The sequence below is a fragment of the Palaemon carinicauda genome, chromosome 32, assembly GCF_036898095.1.
Source record: "Palaemon carinicauda isolate YSFRI2023 chromosome 32, ASM3689809v2, whole genome shotgun sequence".
NCBI lineage: Eukaryota > Metazoa > Arthropoda > Malacostraca > Decapoda > Palaemonidae > Palaemon > Palaemon carinicauda.
In genome coordinates, this window is record NC_090756.1 from 66,233,128 (window position 1) to 66,250,900 (window position 17,773).

At 42.6% G+C, this 17,773-nt stretch overlaps 1 protein-coding gene across 1 annotated transcript in view; it reads left to right on the plus strand.

Annotated features, from left to right (window-relative positions):
• The first annotated feature begins 4,172 nt into the window (after positions 1 to 4,172).
• LOC137625637 (KRAB-A domain-containing protein 2-like) overlaps positions 4,173 to 17,773 on the plus strand; it is a 58,442-nt gene continuing 44,841 nt past the window's right edge. Inside the window, exon 1 of the mRNA XM_068356547.1 lies at positions 4,173 to 4,199. Coding sequence (XP_068212648.1) covers positions 4,173 to 4,199 — 27 coding nt within the window. The remainder of the gene's footprint in view (positions 4,200 to 17,773) is intronic.

Sequence of the window (17,773 nt, forward strand, 5' to 3'; positions counted from 1 at the left end):
TGTCTTTATTTTCTAGTCCAGCTGGCTTCATGCTAGATGGACCATATTGTCATATGCTACTATGTAGGCAGCATAATGACTAGACTACAATACATGATGTACAGTAGCCAGTAAATTACAATATAGACTTACTGCAATTAGGAAACTACAGTACCATGATACAGTAGTATTTTCTGACATACCTTGGGTACCCTTGTACGAGCATTCTGCTGGTACCGTTCATATATTGAATGAATAGTTTTCTTCATTATTCTGATCGGGAATCAGTTATCCTGACCCCACAGTATTAACATAATTTTGGGACAGTGATTTGATACTTCTTTACCCCTAAGGGTGAGAGTCCTTCTACTTGGAGTTACTCTATAGAGAAATATCCATGTAGTTAATACGGAGGGGAGGCAACAGCATTTGCTCACAGGGGTACACAAGTATGTATCTCCTGCTATCCCTTTATAGCTTACTATCCTAAGCTACTCTATTGTAAAGGACATTTGTATGTTGATTGTCAAGGAGATAATCCATTGTATACTCATTTGGTTTTCCTTTCATTACAGGAGGAGCTCCAGATACCTTGTGCTGCAGTCCTCTGCAAGCCCAAGAGTAAGTATTTTTACAGTCATAATACTTGTAGGTTTCATGCCCCCTGCAATATTATTTCCGGATCATTACATTATTGGAATCCACAGGTTTGCAATATATGTCGGACATTAATGTCCGAAGGTTTTGAAAATCCCAAGTCTACAGAGACTAGGGATACAGCTCAATATAAATTACGCAACTGGGTGAGAGGCTTTCAAAAGATCTCTCCGGGTCCTTTCCTACCTGATGATGGGATGCGTAAGCTACTATTTCCGGAAGCAAGTGAGGAAACAGTAGTGCCTCATGAGCTAAAAACATTCCCTGACGGCCGGAAAACCTTTGGGATTAAGGGCAAAAAATACTCCAAGGTAGAATAGAAAATGTTGCGTCAGAATTTCCTCCTCCTCTGCCGGCTTTAGAGCCATCGATGTCGACATCTTCGTCTTTTACCCCTAATTTGGATAATGTGTTACAATTATGTATCCAACTGAAGAATCAAATAGAGAGCTTTTGTAGAAAAAACGAAAAGCAGGAAGTAAAACGCAAGATACATCCTCGTAAAGTTTCTCTTGTCGCTTCCCAGGGGTCAGTCAAACGACCCATGGATCAAGACCTACCAACATGCTCCATAACCAATCCCTGGAGGTTCGCGGAGCAGATGCCAATTTCAAAGGGCAATCTCTGCATCTCAAAGAAAATAGGTGCTGTTCCTTTGGACAAAATTCCATTTTGGCCAAGCTTTGATGCTTTCCCTAATTGTTGGGTTCGACTGAAGTACGAACCAGTCAAGAAAAGGAACGGAACCAAAGGAGGTCTTGATTCTCGACCATGATAAGGCACAGACTATCCTTTCAGGTAGTCTAAGAAAGGCGGGTTATTCAGAGTCGAAGGTATTCTCACTGAATAACGGACACCTTTCCTTTCTTGCTCCTACTTCACTCTCATTCCCCTTTAAGGGGAAGGCATTTACTTTTGTTGCCAAAGCGGTAGAGGCGGGTAAGCCATGTCCCACACTCGATGAGTGCAAGCCTTTGTCACCAGCTTTTCTCGGACAGGAAAAGGATTGGAAGGAAGTCCATTTGACATTTTCAGTAGGAAATTAGACAAGGACGTCGCAAGTCGACAATTCAAGGTATGTCTCCCTAAATGGTCTGAGCTGCTCTTGTGTAATGAACAGGAGTCAAAGGAGAGACTTGCGACATCCCTTTCTCTACAAAACTACATAGAGTTGTGTTCAACCTACGAGAGTACCCCAGACATGCTCATGGTCATAGCCAGAATGCATATGGCTATCTTGGTGAAGGACCTTTACGCCTTTATGAATGCTAGGAGAGCATGTAGAGAGTTTGCGTTCGCTGATGCAACAGTGAAACACGAAACAAGGAAGCTAATATCTTCCAACATCTGGGGTAAAGACCTCTTCCCACACGAGGTCACTAAGGAAGTAATTAAGAATGCCACCATGGAGAACATAGGTCTTCTCTAAAATTGGGGCATTCCTTCAAAGAGAAAATATTCTGTGGTTGTGGGTCCCCAACCTAAAAAGAAGATTGGAAATGCTGGAAATATCCGGGCTGCTCAACAACATCCAACTATTCCAGTGACCTACTGACTACTCGAAGCATAAAGACGCTTCGGCTAGGAGGAACTTTCCCTCAGGATCGCAGGACCTTCGATCCTTCGGTCTCAAGCCTATTCAAGATGAGCCATTGATGGGAAACAGAAATGGCACTACCATCATTTCCTTACCTTCTCATACATTCCAAAACCCTCCTGGAGGAGTATACCTGAGAGCTATAGAGCATACATGTAGTAAGAAAACTTTAGCTCATGGAGTTCCAGGGAAGGCTGCTTTGTGTTCACAAAAAGGACTCAAGATATCAATGAGCCATTCTGAACTTGTCGCCACTCAACAAGTTCATAAAAAACAGCAAGTTCTGAATGTTAATCCTTCTGAACATATGGACCTTGTTCCAATTAAGGGTGTTCGTAGTCTTGTCAGACCTGAAAGGTGTCCTTCGGAACCTTCCAGTCAACCACCCCCCTTCCTCCTACCGAGAATTCATGTTACAGAGAGTAACATTCATCCTAAGGAAGATACGTGTCGGACTCACAGTTCTAAGTATCTTCAAAGGATTGACGAACTTAGTCACGTCAAATTCAAGCCTAGAAATAGTTCAGGTAATAATATACCTGATCAAGAGGCTGGAGTGGGCAACACCCGAAGTGTCCGGCCAATGTGCATTCAAAGATATGACCTGGTTCCTGGGACATCAAGGATACAAGATAGGCTTCTAGAAGTCTCGACTTTCTCCAGCTCAGGGGTTTCGATGTTCAAAAAACCATCGAAGCCCTCAGTCACATCAACTCTCCTCTCCTGTGGAAGTATAAAAGGAGCTCGTGAGGTCTGTCAAGAGACTCAGGTATTCAGTCAGAATACCAAAATGCCAACAAGAAAAAGCGCTAATCTTTCCCCAGTTCGCTATAGTGACAGACCTGGTGCTAAGGGCACACCGTAAAGATGCATTAAGATCTTAGAGAAAACATGCATCAAATGCTTGAAGAGATAAAAAAAGACTGAGATCAGTCCCTCCTTAATCGCTTCTCTAACATAAATTAGAGCATGAAAGTCCCAAGACTCTGCTGGTCCTTTCATGGGTGGGGAAGCCCCCTCCACACAGATCAGGCTCCCTACGACTAATCTGGGACACCAAAGCGATAATAAGACGTAACATTCAGTCTTGGCGAAGTTACCCATCCCTCTCTTGAAGGGACGGCACCTACCAGCAGTTCATTTACAACTGATCCACTATGTGACGGTGGATACTCTATTTCAATACAAACCAATACAGTTGGAATGGTCCAGGGGCGCATACATATTCCCTCCCAGATGAGAACAAGTCCCGGAACTGCAATTCGACCTCTTCATCACGAGCGTCTTCAAGAAACTACCTCGCTATATAGCCCCATATGAAGATCCTCTAGTGGGGCTGATAGACTCGATGAAGCTGGTCCTAGCTCTGACCCTAAGTATATTTCCGAAGATTCAGAAATTAACTGCCTTTGTTTTATCACAGAGAACCCAAACCCTTCATTTCATGATTTTCTCGCTCTAGCAGTTAGAAAAAGGTTTGGGATCTCAAAAGGCAATATAAAATTCTTAGAAGAATAGAAGGCCAAGTCAACTAGAAGACAATATGAGTCTTCCTGGAAAAAGTGGGTTGCGTTTGTCAAAGCAAAAGGACCGAAAGAAATTTCAATGAACTTCTGTCTGTCCTTCTTTGTCCACCTTCATAGCCAAGGTGTGGCGGCTGATACGATAAATACGTGCAAGTCAGCCTTGACTAGGCCTCTCCTATATGCCTTTCAAGAGGATCTGGAGAATGAAATCTTTAACCCTGGAACGTTACGGTGGGTCGTCAGCGACCCCGAGCGTCAAAACAAAAGAGGTTTTTCTCACGTGACTCACCCCCGTGACTGAATTTGTGGGTGATCGACCTGCAGTCGGTGTCTCGCCTACATGCTCTAGTAGTGTCCAGATGTGCCTCGCTGTATCTGTACTCCTTCTCAGATTTCTGAGACGCGTCGGGGTCATGCGCGACCGAGTTTACCCTTCTAAGGTAAGTTGCATAATTATCAAAGTTATTACATCTTATGAAATTTTCGTATAATGGTGCAACTTGTATAGGTTATCAGTTGTGGAAAGTCTTGGTGGATGGTTTGGCTACCATGTGCATGATTATTTTTTTAGTTGAAATGTGGTTCATCACCACGAGGACCATTTTACCGCGAGTGCCCCTTTTTCATTTTTTAAAATATTTTGGCCAAGTCATTTTTCCGTAAGAAATTGCCAAATAGTGTCGCAAAACTTTTACTTTTCTAGTGTTGGAAAGTGTGTCTAGATGATCTGGCTACCCATGCGTGACTTTGTTTTTGTCAGATACGCCGTAGATATTGGTATGTGGGGTATTTTCTTGCGGTTGCCAATTTCTGTTTTTTTTCAATATTTGTAAAAATTTACTACATAGTAAGGAATTACTGATTTTTTTTTCATGTTTATTTGTTAGAAAGTGTGCCTTTATGGTTGGGCTAACACGTGCATGTCTTTTTTTTTATCTGAGATTACGTATATTAGAATGTTGGCCATTTTTCCGCGAGTGCCCCTTTTTCAGTTTTTTTCATTTCTTGGCTAAGTCATTTTTCCGTAAGAAATTGGCAAATAGTATCGCAAAACTTTTAATTTTATAGCATTAGAAAGTGTGTATAGATGATCTGACTACCCATGCATGACTTTGTTTTTGCCAGATACGCCGTAGATATTGGTATATGGCGTATTTTCCTGCGGTTGCCAATTTCTGTTTTTTTTTCAATATTTGTAAAAATTTACTACGCAGTAAGGAATTGCCCTATAGTATTGATTTTTTTCATGTTTATTTGTTGGGAAGTGTGTCTTGATGGTTGGGCTACTACGTGCATGTCTTTATTTTTATCTGAGATGCCGTATATTAGAAGGTTGGCCATTTTTTCGCGGGTGCCCCTTTTTATTTGTTTCCCATTTTTTTGCTTAGTCATGTTACCGTAAGGAATTGGCAAGTAGTGTCGCAAAACTTATATTTTTATAGTGTTGGAAAGTGTTTCTAGATGATCTGGCTACCCAGGCCTATCTTTTTTTTAGCCAGATATGGCGTATATATAGGTATGTGTTCGATTTTCCTGTGATTGCCATTTTTTCGTTTTTTCCTATTTCTTTCAAAATTACTACGTACTAAGGAACTATCACAGAGTAATGATTCATTTAGATGTTTATTTGTCGGAAAATGTGCCCTGATGGTTTGCCTAGCACGTGGCTGAAATTTCTTTTTTTCTGAAATGCCCACCATTAGTTCGTTGCCATTTTTCATCGAGTGCCCCTTTTTATTTGTTTTGCATTTTTTTGCTTAGTCATGTTACCGTAAGGAATTGGCAAGTAGTGTCGCAAAACTTATATTTTTATAGTGTTGGAAAGTGTTTCTAGATGATCTGGCTACCCATGCCTATCTTTTTTTTTTACCCAGATATGGCGTATATATAGGTATGTGTTCGATTTTCCTGTGATTGCCATTTTTTCGTTTTTTCCCATTTCCTTCAAAATTACTACGTAATAAGGAACTATCACAGAGTAATGATTCATTTAGATGTTTATTTATCGGAAAATGTGCCTTGATGGTTTGCCTAGCACGTGGCTGAAATTTTCTTTTTCTGAAATGCCCACCATTAGCTCATTGCCATTTTTCATCGAGTGCCCCTTTTTATTTGTTTTGCATTTTTTTGCTTAGTCATGTTACCGTAAGGAATTGGCAAGTAGTGTCGCAAAACTTATATTTTTATAGTGTTGGAAAGTGTTTCTAGATGATCTGGCTACCCATGCCTATCTTTATTTTTAGCCAGAAATGGCGTATATATAGGTATGTGTACGATTTTCCTGCGATTGTCACTTTTTCGTTTTTTCCCATTTCTTTCAAAATTACTACGTACTAAGGAACTATCACAGAGTAATGATTCATTTAGATGTTTATTTGTTGGAAAATTTTGTTTACTTCTTTTTTGATTGAATATCATCAATTTTTTTTAGCTAAAATATTATATTGTTTTACAATTTTTTTTTTCGATTTTATTTCCCTTCAAAAATTTTTTTTGGGGTCAGAATTCTAATTTTATAGTCGTAAAATAATCGGCAATCATCCAGCAACCCACCATACAATAATTAGATTAGTAATTAACACCTTGAAATTGACATACCCTTTCTACATTTCAGGTGGCGTATTAGGGAGTCTGAGTCAGTGTGGTTGGCGGCCATTTTGTGGACATATCCGAAGCGTAAGTTGCCCTATCTATATATATATTCTTGTTCCCTATAGAATTTGTGATATTTTGGTATATTTTTACCGGCGTAAATTTCATATTATATATTATATATATGTATTTTTTTACGAAATTTCTAAGTACTCAAAAAATTACCTTCAGATATGGCCCCTGATATAAATGTAATTTACAAAATACTGAAGATTGTTTTACATATTTCTATATTAGGATAACATATGTTTATTCCCTAAAAAAATTAGCCACTTCCTATCTCATTTGGGTACCCCAAAAAAATTCATGAAATTTGGGCGCATATTTTTGGCCAAAAAAGGTTACCCTTTTTTTCTCATTTCAGATCTTCACCTCCATGGTTCCGACTTCATCCAAAATACATCAAGATGTGTCCTAAACATTCAAGAATCAATTCCTAAAAGGATTTGTGTATATATGTATAAATTTTTTTTTTATGAATTTTTATGTAAGGTCTTTTTTTCTACTTAATTTTTTTAAATATTTATAATAAATAGTTTTTCTGCATATGAGTAGTATTTATCTTTACAGTAGTTTTAAGCTTTAATTGAATTTTTTTTTTGGCAAAAAAAAGGAGGTTACTGCAAAAACAGATTTTTCAAGAATTTTTTTTTTGCGTCGGGGTCGCGCGCGACCGAGTATACCCTTAAAGGGGTGTCCGAGGAGCGTACCTATCCAGTAATAAGATTCCGAAGGCATGTGCTAGGCTTAAGCCTGCAGTACCACCAAAGCCCATCTCATGGTCTTTGGACAAGGTCTTACATTTTGCCTCATCTGTGAACAATGAAAATTGTTCTCTTAAGGATCTAACCCAAATGGTTATTTTTCTGTTCGCTATCGCCTCCGGGGCTAGAGTTAGTGAAATAGTGGCCGTACCCATAGATGAGGGTCACATTCAGTTCAAGGAAGTGGGAGAACTGAATCTATTTCTTGATCCATCCTTTCTCGCTAAAAACGAGCTACCTACTAAGAGGTGGGGTCCCTGGAGAATCTGCCCTCCGAAGGGAGATGTCTCTCTATGTCCTGTAGAGTATCTAAAGGTCTATCTTTGTAGAACTTCAGACTTCAGGGGAGGACAGCTCTTTAAAGGAGAAACTTCTAGATCAAATTTATCCCTAAAACAACTAAGGGCGAAGCTCACCTACTTTATTCGTAGAGTCGATGCGGACATTACTCCTGCAGGTCATGATCCGAGAAAGATTGCTTCATCACTGAACTTCTTTCAGTATATGGACTTTCAGCGCCTTCGTTCATACACTGGATGGAAATCATCCAGAGTGTTTAACAAACACTATGCTTGACAAATCAATGATCTGAAGCAATATATGGTGACGCCAGGTAGAATATTTAACCTCCCGTCTAATTCTACGATGAACAACTAATTGACTGGGACTGTCAATTAAAAGGAGAAGAGGTCACCCTTCTTAGGTGTGACTTCTTTTAATTAAGTGTTACCATGATAACACTGCCTTTGTTCAAAATCCCAGGTGTGGAATTATACAGATAGCACTAGTGCCGGTGTACGAAGTACACAGTGCAGATAGAAGTAACCAATACAGGAATTATATAGAGAAATTGTTTTATAATTTTCTTCAGACTGAGAGTGGCACTCATAATTTCTTCCTTCAAGAAGGAAATATAGTCTTTGTGCTTGTTACAGGTATAATCCCATTGTAATACTACATTCGTTTTACTGAACATCTTTTAGTCATTTATTAGTAATAAATGTCTATTAGAATGTAGTGCGTCCACCTTCGCCAGACAATTTTATGTATACATGCCAGAGTTCTTCAACTTACAAAAGTAAGTATCCCTCAAATATTTGTATGCATCAAATAATAGATATAAGAGATACTGATGTAATTTTAGCAAATATACAACTATGAGACTATTTGTATATTCAGTGTGTACTTATGTTTGGTCATACTATGTATGTTAACCTCAAGATATCTTTTCTACTGTCTAAAATGACTCTTCCCTGTAGGAGGCAGGAAGCACTAACATTGGTTATGATTAGTGATGGTGACGAATAACGGTAACGTCCCTTATCTCATGTGGTCCCCATGACCATAGAAAAGGTTACTATAAGGTTAAGGCACTGACTAAAAATCCACAGATACACTAATGCTCTGGTATGCTTCCATCAGGACGACATAGCTTGAGCCCAAAAAACGGATTTTGATCGAAGCGAGAAATCTATTTTTGGGTGAGATGGCCATGTCGTCGTGATGGACCCACCCATCTCTTCTAAAAGAAAAGATCTTCAGAGTATCCCTCCCGTGGTACTGTATCTGTAACACCACGCTCAATGCTATAAGGAATGTCCGCCGTCGTGGGAATGGCGCTGTTGTATTCCCAATAGTATTATGAGAGCGAGGAGAGCCTTTTGACGGCTCCCTTTTGCCACATCCTCCTCGAAGCCAAAACGCTGTTTGTGGTGCAGATTGCAATGGAGGCATGCTAAGAATGTGTCCGCTGATATTATGCGATATCCTTTGGAGAAATTTTAAGGATATTCGCGCCAGGAGTTAAAATTCTGGATAAATAAAGGTAAGATTCTCAGGGAATATCACTGTAGTACATATATCCCTTAAGAAGCTACTTTAAGGAACTTCCATCACGACGACATGGCCATCTCACCGAAAAATAGACTTTTCGCTTTGCTCAAAATCCGTTATATATATATGTATATATATATATATATATCTATATATATATATATATATATATATATATATATTATATATATATATACTATATATATACCTATGTATATATATATATATATATATATATATATATATATATGTATATATATATATATATATATATATATATACCTATGTATATATATATATATATATATATATATATATGTATATATATTTATATATATATATATATATATATATATATATATGTGTGTGTATATATATATATATATATATATATATATATATATATATATATATATAAATATATATATATATATATATATATATACATATATATATATGTATATATATATATATATATATATATATATATATATATATATTTTTGGGCTCAAGCCATGTCGTCCTGATGGAAGTTCCTATAGGGTAGCTTCCTAGGGTATATTACAACTACGGCGATATTCCCAGAGAATTTACCTTAAGGTACCAGAATTCTAACTCCTGGAGCGAGTATCCCTCGTGAAAGGGATATCGCGACATATCAGAGGACGTATTCTAGACACGTCACATGGCAATCTACGACCTGAACAGAGATTCGTCTCGTAGGAGGGAGATTGACGAGATACGAATTCGGGAAAGAAAAAGGGGAGCCGCTCCCAAGGCTTCCCTATCCCCCGATTCGTATGCGTGCCTGGCGCCAATCCTGGCGCCATCTGTATTCCTTTTTGCGTAGCTTAACAACTCGGTGTTTTTTCCTGTTTTTCTCGCAAATCTTGGATTTATTCAGCTTTTCATGGCTTCTTCGTCTTCGTTGACCTCGGATAAGTTGAGTATAGTGTCTGTTATGTATAAATGTAGGCTCTTGGTAAAATTTTGAGTGATTAATAGGATTAATCTTTGATACAAGAGCCGTAGCCTACCAGAGGTGTCCTGGACACTGTCACTCGCTAGGTATAAATTAGTTAGTCAGAGTGACATTCCTGGTTGTTTTGCTTAATAAAATTTAGCTATTTAGCTTTACATAGGATTTCCTTTCGTGCTTAGTATTATTTGGCGAAGTATTCGCCATTCTGGCCTACGCTAGGCCATGTAGCCTAGTCGTTTGGTCCTAGTACTTAATGCATGATTATGGTTTTTCCGAGTGTAATTAAAATTTTATTGAAGCTTTAGGCTATATTTTATACATTTTAGACTGTGTGGAATATTTCCAAGATTGTATACGTGAGAGTTTCGGTGAATTAGGTAATCGATTCTCTTGGTGCCTAGGCTAATTGCTTATGGAGCCTTAGTATACTTTATTATACTCCCCGGTTGCTTTCTTTTCTTCGGAGAAGGTATGCAATCCCTTTCCCTCTGTTTAAGCCTTGGGCTTATCCCTAAGTGGTTTTTTCCGAATTTATTTTCGATAAAACTATACTAGGGTGTTACTGTACCTTCCTGTTCCAGCAGAGTCTGGTTCAAAGAGGGACAGAACAACAGAGTTTTTAGTCTGAGTCCGTGTTGTTTGGCTTGGGGCAGAGTCTCCCTCGCTGACCTAACACTTACAAAGGGAGCTGAGCTCCCTTAGGTCACTGTCGAAGGTTTCTGTAGTTATGATTCCTTCTTGTGTGATCGACCAGACTAAGTCCTGTTGCTGTTCTCGGGGAGGATAAATCTTCCCTTGGGAGTTGCAACGCCTTCCTTGCTTTGGTGCTCTGGAAGCTGGCAGGTATTATACTACTGCGCTGGCCCTTTCCCTTAGATCTCCCTTAGGCTAAGACAGAGTTCTTGGCTGCGGGTGATCTGTCACTAAAGCAAGGTTGGCAGGACCCTCTTGTCCCTTCCCCCTCTATCTCCGTAATGGCCTAGCCATTACTGTACTGTACCTTGCCGGCCGGCAGAGCTGGCCGGCAGGGGTATTACTGTACCATATGTCATTCTACTTCTGGACCTAGTATAGGTTGGGATATGGATTGACTAAGCCCATTGCCGGCCGGCAGAGACGCTGGACGGCAAGGGTCTTATGTTTTCGAGTGCTGCCCGGACCTCTCTTGGTCCCTCATCCATGCCTGCCGGCAGAGCCGGACGGCATTGGTCAAGGAAGCCTGAATTAAGTTTCTCCCCTTCCTTATATGCACTCTTTCGGTTGCCGGGCTTGGGGGGTTGTGTACACTCTTATCCCGGCATCCATTCTATTTTCTTCTAGTGCTGTACCTGTCCCGGCAGCCGGCCTATGAGGCCGGCAGCCGGGCAGGTGTAGTCTTCTGGTTCTTTTGCTGCCGGCTGGCATCGGTCTTGTACCTTTGCCGGCCGGCCTATGTCAGTCCTTGTCTGCCGGTCACCAAGAGTGTGGCCGGCAGCTGGGTACTACCTTGTGTAGTTGCTGGCCGGCAATCATTGCCGGCCAACACTGGCTGTTGCTGGCCGGCAGCTGCTGCCGCCGGCACAGGCATTTGAACCAGAGGGCTGCCGCCCTATAGCTGTTAAGTAGTATACTTTAAAGCTAATTGTGGTGTGTGCCGGCCGGCAAAGGCAGGCCGGCACACATCCTCCTATACTGTACTAGTATTCTTCTGTATAGCATATACAGTAAGAAGAAAACTATAGTAAAAGTTTAGGTACAGCACTGTATCTTCTAACACTATTGTGTTTTCTTACACAGCCCTTTGCTGTTGCCCTCAGACAGGAAGCAGAGTTCTTCCCCGTCTATTATCCAGGATTTTTAAAATCATTGCCTAGGTGTGAGCTCCACCTGTTTCCTCTGGAAACCTTGCATTGGTTACTCTAGTAGAGATAAACCATTTTGATTTTATTATCTGGAAGGCTGCAACAATGGGTTGTGAGGGAAACACAAGTGTGTGTCTTTCATTTATGAATTGTTATGCTATACTATGCATATCCAGTGATACATAGTTCACTTGATACTCATGGAAATTTCTTCTCTTTACAGGAGGACCCTCCGAAGTGCGGAAATGTTTTCTGCAATGTCCGCAGCAAGAACCTCTGCGGACATGAGTGTTGTAGGAGACACGCAGCATGCGCTGTCTCCAAGGATGATCTCCAGTATTGGGACCCTCAGGTATGTACTGTATGCACTAACCTGATTACTGAGGCTTTTGATTCCCCTAGAACGGCGGAATCAAGGGATATAGCTAGGGAAAAGCTTCGTACTTGGGTAAGGGGCTTCAAGAAGAACACCTCTGGCCCTTATCTTCCAAGTGAGAAGATGAGGGCGTATCTTTTTCCCCAGGCATCAGCTGAGGCAGTGATTCCCCAGCCTCAAGAGGAGATCCTTCAAGATCAAGTCCAGGTGGACGAGGAAGTCGCAGATGCGATGCAAGACATCCAGTTGTGTGACAGGATGTCTGACCTGGACGATCATTTGGAAGAAGACCTCCTGGCAGAAGGTCAGGATCAAGTTCAAACCCCGGATGTCGTAGAGGATGAGGTCGACGAGGTGTCGGCTACTCCGGTTCAGATGCCGGAGCCTATCCCCTCAACATCGGCTGGCCTCCCAGTAGAACTGGGACAGGCCCTCTCTTCGATTGTTGGAATGATCCAACAAATGCAGAAGGAGAATCAGGAGAAGGCGGCTGCAATGGAACTGCGTATGCAGTCCCTGGCAGAATCACATGGGCCCCGGAAAAGGCTCAATGTGAAAGACCTTCCCATATGCTCAGATGCTAACCCATGGAGGTATGCTGAGCATATGCCGATGACGACTGGAAAGATCGTCATTTCGGATAAGCTGGGTTCAGTTCCCCTAGAGGAGGTAGAATTCTGGCCCAGCAAGGCATCATATCCGGACTGCTATGTCCGGCTGAGAAAAGAACCAGCTTCAAGGGAGGAGACAGAGCCGAAGGAGGTCATTGTTATGGACCACGCTAAGGCTCAAGCCCTACTTTCATCCTCGATGAAAGAGAGGGGCTTCTCGAATTCGAAGGTAGCTGCATTGAGCAAGAAGCTCCCTTCGTTTGTGTCCTCTCCTGATAGAGCCTTCCCCTTTTTACAGAAAGGGTTTGCGGCTGTCCTAAAGGCAGTCGAGGCCGGCAAGCCTTGCCCCTCCCTGGAGGAGTGTAAACCCTTGTCGCTGGCTCTACCTATGGACCACAAAGACTGGAAAGATGTCCATCTGACATTCTCAGTGGGAAAGTTGGAGGCTGATATAGCCGGACGGCAATTCGGCGAGGACCTCCCCAAGCTGTCCGAATCTCTTTTACGAAGAGAGTTCGAGACAAAAGAAAGACTGGCTGCCTCAATGTCTCATCAGACTACTCTCGAGACGATGGCAAGTGACCCCAAGGTCCATGAAATGTTCATGGTAGTGGCTAAGTCTCACTTAGCCACAGTGACGAAGGACCTTTATAGCTTCGTCAAGGCAAGGAGAGCTTGCAGGGAGTTCGTGTTCACCGGGGCTTCGGTGAGACACGAGCCAAGGAAGTTAATCTCCTCCAACATTTGGGGAAAAGACCTTTTCCCTACCGATGTGGTCAAAGAGGTTGTTGATAAGGCCGCCGTGGAGAATAGAAATCTTCTCCGGAAGTGGGGCCTGGCTATCAAAAGAAAATCTTCCCCGGATGAGGGTCCTCAACCAAAGAGGAAGAATATGAAGACTAGGCTACCATCTCGGCCAGCCAAGCCTTATAGACAGCAACAGCAACTGCAATTGCCTTTGCCTCCAGTGCCCCAGATGGTGGCACAAACCCCGACTACCTTTCAGTGGGTACCCCAGGCGGTGCCAGGTCAGTCAACCACATTCGCCCCAACGTTCGAAGGACAGTCTTCTTCCTTTCGTGCAAAACCTAGAGGAGCAGCCAGAGGCTCGTCTAGGCGCCCCTCAAGGGGAAGGGGATTCAGAGGTGGTCGTGGTCAGGGAGGCAAGACCTCAGGACGGCAGTCCAAGTGAAATGATACCGGTAGGAGGGAGACTGATGAAATTTTGGGATCGCTGGACCTTCGATCCCTGGGCCCAAAGCCTACTCAAGAATGGACTGGGTTGGAGCTGGTACAGCACTCCACCCCCATGCCTTCGGTTTTTCCAACACTCCACCCCCATTTTGGAGGAGTACGTTCAAGAACTGTTGGAGAAAAATGTGATCCGAAAGGTGAAGTCCATCAAATTCCAAGGGAGGCTGTTTTGTGTTCCCAAGAAAGACTCGGAAAAGCTCAGAGTCATTCTGGACTTGTCACCACTCAACAAGTTCATAGTGAATTGCAAATTCAAGATGCTAACACTGCAACACATAAGGACCTTACTGCCCAAGAGGGCATACTCAGTCTCTATAGACTTGTCAGACGCCTATTGGCACATTCCAATCAGCCGTCGACTCTCCCCCTACCTAGGGTTCAGGCTACAACGGAAACTGTACGCCTTCAGAGCCATGCCATTCGGGCTAAACATAGCCCCAAGGATTTTCACGAAGCTTGCGAGCGCAGCTCTCAAACAATTACGCCTAAAGGGAATTCAGGTAGTAGCCTACCTGGACGACTGGCTGGTGTGGGCAGCATCCGAGACCGAATGCTTGCAAGCTTCCAGTCAGGTGATCCAGTTCCTAGAGTACCTAGGCTTCAAGATCAACAAGAAAAAGTCTCGACTTTCTCCATCCCAAAAGTTCCAGTGGCTGGGAATCCACTGGGACCTTTCGTCACACAGTTTCTCCATCCCAATGAAGAAAAGGAAGGAGATAGCGGGCTCTGTCAAGAGACTTCTAGATTCCGAAAGGATATCAAGACGCGAACAGGAGAGGGTACTAGGCTCTCTCCAGTTTGCTTCAGTGACAGACCCAGTGCTAAGAGCACAGCTAAAGGATGCAACCGGAGTTTGGAGAAGGTATGCATCAAACGCGCGAAGAGACCTGAGAAGACCAGTGCCGCCTCGGCTACGTACTCTTCTCAGACCTTGGTCCCAAGCCAGACATCTAAAGAAGTCTGTTCTTCTTCAGCCACCTCCCCCGTCGTTGACGATTCACTCAGACGCCTCAAAGGAGGGATGGGGAGGTCACTCTCATCGGAAAAAAGTCCAGGGGACTTGGTCCAAGCTATTCAGGACCTTTCATATAAACTTTCTAGAAGCTATGGCAGTGCTCCTTACCTTAAAGAAAGTCTCCCCGCGTCACTCGATCCACATAAGATTGGTGACAGACAGCGAGGTGGTTGTGAGATGCTTGAATCGACAAGGGTCGAGGTCACCACCTCTCAACCAAGTGATGTTAGCCATTTTCCGATTGGCGGAAAAGAAGAAGTGGTACCTGTCGGCAGTTCACCTTCAAGGAGTCCGCAATGTGACAGCGGACGCTCTATCCAGGTTCACACCGATAGAGTCGGAATGGTCCTTAGACGCAGGATCATTTTCCTTCATTCTGAATCAAGTCCCAGAACTGCAAATAGACCTCTTTGCGACGAAAGACAACAAGAAGTTGCCCCTGTACGTGTCCCCGTACGAGGACCCCTTAGCGGAAGCAGTGGACGCAATGTCCCTCGACTGGAACAGATGGTCCAGGATTTATCTGTTCCCTCCTCACAACCTTCTGTTGAGGGTCCTCAACAAACTGAGATCCTTCAAGGGGGTAGCGGCAATAGTGGCCCACAAGTGGGCGAACAGCATGTGGTTCCCCTTGGCGTTGGAACTACAGATGAAGTTCGTGCCGCTACCACATCCAGTTCTGACCCAGCGAGTCCAGAAGTCGACTGTCTGCGCTTCATTACAGAAAACCCAGACCCTGCAGCTCATGATTTTCTCGCCCTAGCGGTGAGAAAGCGCTTCGGGATTTCGAAAGCCAGCATAGACTTCCTAGAGGAATACAAGTGCAAATCGACTAGAAGGCAATATGAGTCATCTTGGAGAAAATGGGTGGCCTTTGTAAAGGCAAAGAATCCGCAGGAGATCTCAACAGATTTCTGCTTATCTTTCTTCATCCACCTCCATGGCCAAGGATTGGCAGCTAACACGATTTCAGTGTGTAAATCGGCTTTGATGAGACCCATTTTATTTGCCTTCCAGATCGACCTAGGTAACGAGATCTTTAATAAAGTTCCGAAAGCCTGCGCTAGGCTCAGACCTTCAGCACCTCCAAAGCCCATCTCATGGTCTTTAGACAAAGTTCTTCATTTCGCCTCCTTGTTGAGCAATGAAGAATGTGCGTTAAAGGATTTGACGCAAAAAGTTATTTTCCTATTTGCACTCGCGTCCGGGGCCAGGGTTAGTGAGATCGTAGCCCTCTCGAGAGAGGCAGGTCGTGTTCAGTTCCTGGATGGGGGGGAGCTGAACCTGTTTCCGGATCCTACGTTTCTCGCCAAGAATGAGTTACCCACCAACAGGTGGGGTCCCTGGAGAATCTGTCCTCTGAAAGAAGATGCATCTCTATGTCCAGTAGAATGCCTAAAGGTCTATCTTCGTAGAACTTCAGACTTCAAGGGTAGTCAATTATTCAGGGGAGAAACATCAGGCTCAAATTTATCTCTGAATCAACTCAGAGCGAAAATGACATATTTTATTCGCAGAGCGGATCCTGACAGTACACCCGCAGGTCACGATCCGAGGAAAGTTGCCTCATCCCTAAATTTCTTTAATTGTATGGATTTTGAACATCTCCGTTCATACACGGGCTGGAAGTCTTCCAGGGTGTTCTTTCGCCACTATGCGAAGCAAGTAGAGGAGCTTAAGAGATCTGTGGTAGCAGTGGGTCGTGTAGTTAACCCTACTGTTTAACTCTGCGAGGAACAGTGGTCTTAATTGGGACGATTAAGTCCAGGGTGAGTGTGTAGGTACATACTGTACTACAAACTAAATGAGGGCACCAAGTGCCCATATAGACTGTTCCTTCCTTCAAAGGTGAACCTTGCATAAGTTCAGACATGTGTGCCAAGCGTTTCTAACGCTAATGTGATTGATTTGTAATACAGATTTTTTATGACTTGATACCTTGGTATCTCATTAAAGTGGTGTTTAATGGTTTTTCTTTCAGATAAACAAGTTCTGTTTACTATCATACTTATGCTTAAAGTTTTGGGTTACCCTCTTTTATATAAATATATATATTTGTTGTTAACCTGTCTGTTTATTATCTGTCAATAAACTTGTTCTTGAGAACCTTGCGTCTCTTTCACCTGTGTCAATTTATTGGTATAATTGAGCATTTTAATTCTATGTATCTTATCTGGGATAATTCTGATAGAATTGTTCTGTTTTGCAAGCTATGTTGCATTGGTTTATGTAAGTCCCCTAATGGGAGGACTCCGTCCCATAAAGGGACGAGGGCGGTTTTATTAGTTTCTTCCTATGCGGATATAAACCTTTGTCCAATACAAGTATTGTGCGGATGACTGGTCAATATATTGACGCAGTGGTTCTATACAAACTATGCTTTACTTAATATAGGGCGAGACCACTATATTAGCTTGCCTGGTATTCATACATAGATATATGTACTCTTCGAGACTTTCCAGAGTCTAGTAGGACTCTTCCCTGTAGGGGGCAGGAAGCTCTAACATAGTTTATAGTTAGTTGAAAAGATGTATAACGGTAACATCTTAGGTCTCTAGGTCTAGTCGATCGGGAATAAATATCTCCGGGTAGTACGGCACGTTCTGAGAATCCACAGATACAGTAATGCTCTGGTACACTTCCATCAGGACGACATGGCATTGACCCAAAAAACGGATTTTTCGCT